This window comes from Agrilus planipennis, unplaced genomic scaffold (assembly GCF_000699045.2).
Source record: "Agrilus planipennis isolate EAB-ADULT unplaced genomic scaffold, Apla_2.0 scaffold25, whole genome shotgun sequence".
NCBI classification, from domain to species: Eukaryota; Metazoa; Arthropoda; class Insecta; order Coleoptera; family Buprestidae; genus Agrilus; species Agrilus planipennis.
This window is the reverse complement of record NW_020439112.1, coordinates 481,519-487,917: the sequence shown is the minus strand read 5'-3', so window position 1 is coordinate 487,917 and position 6,399 is coordinate 481,519. Positions and strand designations below refer to the sequence as shown.

Here is a 6,399-nt window from a genome sequence, read left to right as displayed (position 1 = left end):
TACTTGCAGAGAACTATTAAAATAGCCTTAATAAATATTCTCAGTAAAATATCTGAAACCGTTACACATCAATAACAACAACTATTTTATAGTTTTTACTTTTTAATTAATTCTAGTGTCTACTTATTGAAGATTCATTTTAACATTAAAATGAAAAAAAAAACGTTACGTGTATGAATGAAAATCTTCACACTTCAAAATTGATTAATTATTTTGTTAATAGTCGGAGTCGAAGAGTCGCAGTAAAAAGTGCAAGGTGCAACAAAATCAACAGGTGACATGTACCGGAAGCGGTGGTCCGAATACATCTCCCAACAGCGGCACCGTGTCAACAGCTACAAATGACGCCAATCAAACTTCACCTGAGGGCCTCGGACCAGTCTGTGATAAATCACTAGCGTTACCTGACTTTCGCAGTTTGCAGAAGTCTGTCGTCGAAATGGGGACGACCGATACCTTATGTGATCTTTCGGGTGATAAAGTTGAAAAGGCATTGAATAGTGAGAACACCGCAAACGTATCTAATTTTGGACTTAAAGATAACCATACAGGAAAGGTGAGAATTGTCTTTTAATAATAATACATTATTCAATACACCTGTTAATTGTTTATCAATTTAAATTTCAATCTTTATGATTAAATTAATTAATCAGTTTATGCTGTAGTTAAATAAATAAATTAATTTGAAAAACGTACAATTGGCACATAATTTTCGGAGATAATAAGAGACAAACATTGTTTGAACAACCAAACTTTGGCGTAAGAATTCATTATACCATACTATACGCACAAACAATGTTAGCTTCCGTTTCATATATGTATAAATATCTTAACAAACTAAAGTAATTAGTAAAATTTATTTAGGTACCTATACCTCGGATAAATTCGAGTGTAAATAAAGTTTCGCCAGTAGTATCTCCCAAGAGAGCGAAAAATGCAAAGTACAAAATGATTCAGCCTAAATCAGAACCATGTGATATTGCATCGTACAACCCGCATGCCACTTTCGGCACTGTGGACCATCGATCTCAAGATAATATTAACAATAGTCAATGCACGGCACGTAAAGTGGGCGGCAGGAGGCTAAAAACGGTCGAGAAACCGGTCGAAGTGAAAACCGAAGAGAAAATCGATCAACTGTGTACAGTTGATTTCCCTATCACACGAGAACGTTTGATAAGCATCAGTCAAGTCGATAAAGACGCGTTGGACGATTATTTAGGAACCAACAACAGTCAGGAGCACGAAGAAGAACTTATGAAGTATTTCGAAAACGAACACTTGGAAAAAGAACAGTCCACCAAACTATCACAATTGAGACAACTATTAGAAAGTAACGGTCATCACGCCAGTAAAAGAGACGATACTGACGCTAGAATTAACTTGGTTTCACTTTTGAATTCTTCTAATCAAAGTGCATTTACTAAAGCACCAGCAGCAAACGATCAGGACAACGACGTATTGTCTCCCGTTATTCCGCAAGCGATCCCAATTCAGAATTCTCTGCAGGTGTCTTCATCTGGTCAGCACCTAAGTGCCCGTAGACGAGTTAGTATTGACACCACTTCTTCTTCCCACATCGAAGATACCGTGCCTCCCAGTCCTAGTACGCGACGAAAGAATTTCAGTTTCATGCCAATCTCACCCGGACCAGTCTCTCCCGGTGGTGGTAGACAATCGAAATCGTCCAGCACAACTGCAAGTCCCTTCGTTAGTCCTAGGTAAGTAACATAATATATGTTTTATGCATGCAAGTATTATATAACAAAGAATTATACCGCTGAATAGTTGCGGCTATGTACAACTGGCGGGGAAGCTTGAAAATAGCAGAGCGAATTGGATATTTCATCCAAAACATTTACTGAACAGTTACAAATTAATTCATAACATTACAAAGAAAAAGTAAGCGACAATACAGTGCATAAAATCAATAATTCTCTATTATTTTACTGTCTACTCTTTTACTGCTATGGAGTTGTGTAAGCATTTAATATTTTACTCTTCTGGTATTTCACTGTATCAATAGTGAAATGAGTTGATGTATTATCATAGAAGTTTTTTGTGCTTATTGACGCTTATACTGCCCTAAATTCAGCCTTTCTCTCCCTCAATTGTAAGGATTAATAGAAATAGAGGGCTCGTAAAAAATTGCTTTAAAATTACCACAAACATATTTTTATTTCGTCGTCAATAAATATGGGGAAGTTTTCAGTCATTCTAATTCACAATCTCCATCCTACTACTTTGAAGCTTATCATCTGCACTTTTTCTGATAATTTAGGCATCTGCATTTTAGTTCTTGTATTCTGTTTGAGGCTACGAAATGTTTTCTCATTTTCTATACATTTATCTGCTTCACATTCAGCGGTTTTTTTGGTTCTTGATTGCATTGGAATGTATTTCCCAACGACCGAAATTGAAAAGAAAAGTTTTCTCTGCGCTTGTGTTTATGACGTGAAACAGAAAGCAAATTAAAACAAAAGGAATGCTTTCTCTGTGTAAGCATGCATTCAGGTATGGATGCTTTATTGAAGATGGCTATGCCGGAAGATTATTGTGCTTTTAGGCTTTCGTTGCTAGAACAGTAGACGCATTGTAAAGAATATACGTTGGTTTACTGGATTCTGTTTTTTTCGTAGAAACACGCCTGTTCCCAGGTCAAAAACTAACATGCATCAGTGTTCAGTGAGCTCGTTTGTTTCGGGAGTCTGTGCCGCTCCTATTCAGAAAAAGCAAAACGCGTCAAAGTTGCCTTTAAAAATAAAACAGGAAGTTGATTTTCAAATGGATTCGGAGAAGCAGTTAACCATATCGACCAACGTTCCTAACTACATGGCCATGTCCGCGCCGCCCAGTCCGAAAGTAAAATCGAAAAATACATCAAACCTTTTACAACAACTACTGAATTCTAAACGCAGAGTATCTTACGCACAACCAGACGGCGTAAACGTTCACAATTCACTTATAACGAAGTTTAATGAACCACTGTGTGCTGAGGTGACCCAATTGTTAACCGGAAACAATCCGACAATCGCGCCAGAAGTGGGTTTCCGATCTCAGTCGGTTCCACTCCATCAAATGTCACTAAAATCAGAAATGAATGCTCTGACTTCTCCTCTGACTCCAAACAACTGCATTACTCAATTTCCATTTAGCGTCGATAGTAGCTCTGTGAGCAACACCCCGATTCCAAACGAGTTCAATGACTTTGATACGTTTTCGGGAGGTGCAGATAACATAAACATGAACAAGATCTTAAACGAATTAGAAAACGAAAACGTCGTACCAATATCGGAAGCCGACACGTTAATGCAACATGCCGAATTCGGGAATATGGATATCTCGCTCAACAACAATCTGGCCTCTTTAAATATCGGACGTGACGGGTTTGCCCTCGACTTCGCACAAGACACTGGTCAGGGAGAGGCGGATTTAAATTCGAACCTGAAAGTTGTGGTGCCTCTCGCCCCCATCGACATTGAAGCTACATTAAAATACAACCCCTCTAGATCGGTACCCGGCACCCCGTTACCTTACTGCCATTCCAAAAATGATGTCGCAAAAAATTATCGTTCATATCCATCAACTCCACTGGCTACAACAGAAACGTTCACGTACAGTACAGGACACGATTACTTGCTAAATGGGCAACCTGTGAAAGAGAAACTAGAAGAGGAAATGAATGCCGATTATTTACCGAATCCTGACAGTCAAGACATCTACAGTTTTAACGTGACCGATGCCGGAATATTGTTGAGCGACAATAAAACCGAATTTAACTTCGAAGGGCAGCTTTCTGAAGACAGTTTTGGTGCTAAGAATGATGTAAATCCTATTTTAGGGGATAACTGTGTTATTATCAACAGTTACGATTTTAGAAACGTGACTGAATAATTACTATTAGAATATTGGAGTTTTTTCCGTACATTCTTCATTTTATTTTCTATTTTTTTTCTCGATGCGATTTCTGTTTTGCTGTCACCTTTTAATTATTAAATTTTATTATTAAACTTCTAGTTGATTCTTGCCAAAAAAAAGTCTACACGGTTATTTTGTTATTAATGTTTAGTTTAATCGCTACTGACATGGCCAAAAAAAATTCGAATATATTTATATAGTTATTATTACTAAATATATGTACCTAAATGCGTTATGTANTTTTTTTAATATTTTCGATTGTATTACCGCATCCAAGTCAGTAGTTGGTGACAGAAAAATATTAATCGTCTAATTTAATTTATGTCTTGGTGAATTATGTATTATTATTATTGTTTTATCACAGATTCACTGTGGAAACAAACAATTTTTCTAGTCTAAAAAAAAACAAAATTGTTTATTTGTACCTTTCTTCGTAAAGGTAATTTTAAATTTTTGAAATTGACCTTCCAATTTTATATTTTCTTTGTTAGAAACGTTTTTTGAAAACATTGTTATGGGCCAGTTAGCTTTAATAGTGACCTTAAAAATAACTAGTTTTGAATTTATTTTGATTGGTGTATTTGAACAGATTTTGCTTCGCAATTTGGTAAAGATTCGCTGAGACTATAAGGATATAATGTAACGTGAAATGAAACACAATTGAATATATTTTTTTATGTATGCTTTTTATATGCTCTATCCAAGTAAATTTAGGTAAGAAAGTAAGTTATTTCTATATATGTCTGTGATATCACGAAAACTAGACAGATATGAAACTTGAAACGTTTTACACATTTCATTTTATTTTTTTTTTTTTCGTACTGAACACTGAAATTTATACAGGTCACAAATCTCAAAAAAGTCGGCAGAAAAAACAAATATTGAATTTGATAGTATCACTGAACCCAGTTATTTTATAATGGAAGAAAAATGTAGAGACAAATTCGTTTTGTTTGTATTTGTATGTAGATAAATAAATCAAAATTTTACTATCTGTTCGTTGATCGATATATTGCGGTATTTGTTATTAAAAGAATATATAAGAATGAACTTTTCTACATTTTTCTTTTATATACTGAGGTTCCATTTTTACCTACCACAACATTCACCATTACAAACAGTTCTTTTTATCCCTCCTTTTAATTAATTCCATTCTGCACCTGCTTTTGTTTCTTGATCGGTAGTTTTTTTTTTTTTTAATTGATTCCAGACTGTTACATGAAGTCAAGAAAATCATGTAAACAGTTACTTTGTTTTGTATAATAATTCTTTTCTTTGTTATGTTATAAAAATTTATTCATGTTAAAAAAAGAGGATAGATTGCTAGTTCGTAAGTAATTAATTAAGACAATTGTAAATCTATATCTTTAAAGTTTATCATTTGCACTGTTAGGCCTTGTATGTATAGTAGCTGGTAGTTGTAGAAGTCGATCATCACAGATTCGTGTTTTACACTTGGCCTCGTAACTGCCGTACAGCATTAACAGGCAATAACTAATCACTTAGTTTTTTTTTCTTTTTTCATGATCTCGCTTTTATTGCATAGCAATTTTATGTCGTTACTGTAAATGTGTTTTGCCAAAAACCTAACTCTCGTGCTTCTTTCGCTTTGACGATGACGTGCGTGCACACCTGTCCGTGTTGCAAGACATGTTAAAAAAATAATGAAAAGTCTTCATGGGCAATGGGATCAATGGCGTTAAACATTTTGGCAAAACAACTTATGAAACGGGTTTAACATTTCCAAAACTCAAGGGAAGTATAATAAAAGAAGAAATTGTACAATTTCACTGTATCAATAATAAGCATTTTGTCGTAAAATCAATAGGGTATCTCAATTATATATATTTTTTACTCTCGAGTATCTCGATAAAAAACTAAAGGACTGATTGCTTAATAATTTTTTGAGGCACTCTGTATAACAATTTTGTTCGTTTTATTGAAAAATAAAACAAAGCAAAATAAAACAATGTAAAATAAAACTTGATCTTTTGTGTTAAATGCTTCGATTGATTTAAAATATGTACCGCTTCCACGGCTTCTTTATGAAACATTAATTGTACAATAATTGTTTATTTTTGGAAATGTTTTCCAGTCTTCTAAATGTACTTCTGTACTTTGTTTAGACTGCAAGTGAAAGTATTTTGTAAGTAAACCAGTTTTGTAAGAAGTTCACAGTTATTTTTGTCCTTTGTTTTTATTTTTTATATGGTTTTAAAGAACCGTCAAACAGTTAAAAGATGGATTTCTCTTTATGGAGAGTTTGAACTGTGAACTTGCACGTTTGAGTGTAAAAGAAACTTGAAGTCTGACTAATAGTACTGTGCTCATTTAAATATATACTTAACTGATTGTTTGCACTGAAAAATAAAATAATAAAAAGGTTGCTGGGAAAGTCTTGTTAGGGTTCGTCATCAAATTACGACTACAGGAAAGCCACAAGGCTTTAAAGTACAAAAATACTAGTTATCAGAAACTGAA

The 6,399-nt window shown here is 34.3% G+C and overlaps 1 protein-coding gene across 1 annotated transcript in view; it reads left to right on the top strand.

Annotated features, from left to right (window-relative positions):
- LOC108738102 (probable serine/threonine-protein kinase DDB_G0282963) overlaps positions 1-4,159 on the top strand; it is a 6,287-nt gene extending 2,128 nt beyond the window's left edge. The window contains exons 3-5 of the mRNA XM_025977621.1: positions 224-556; positions 865-1,721; positions 2,640-4,159. Of these exons, the coding sequence (XP_025833406.1) occupies positions 224-556; positions 865-1,721; positions 2,640-3,894 (2,445 nt within the window). The 3' untranslated portion in view covers positions 3,895-4,159. The remainder of the gene's footprint in view (positions 1-223; positions 557-864; positions 1,722-2,639) is intronic.
- The last annotated feature ends 2,240 nt before the right edge of the window (positions 4,160-6,399 follow it).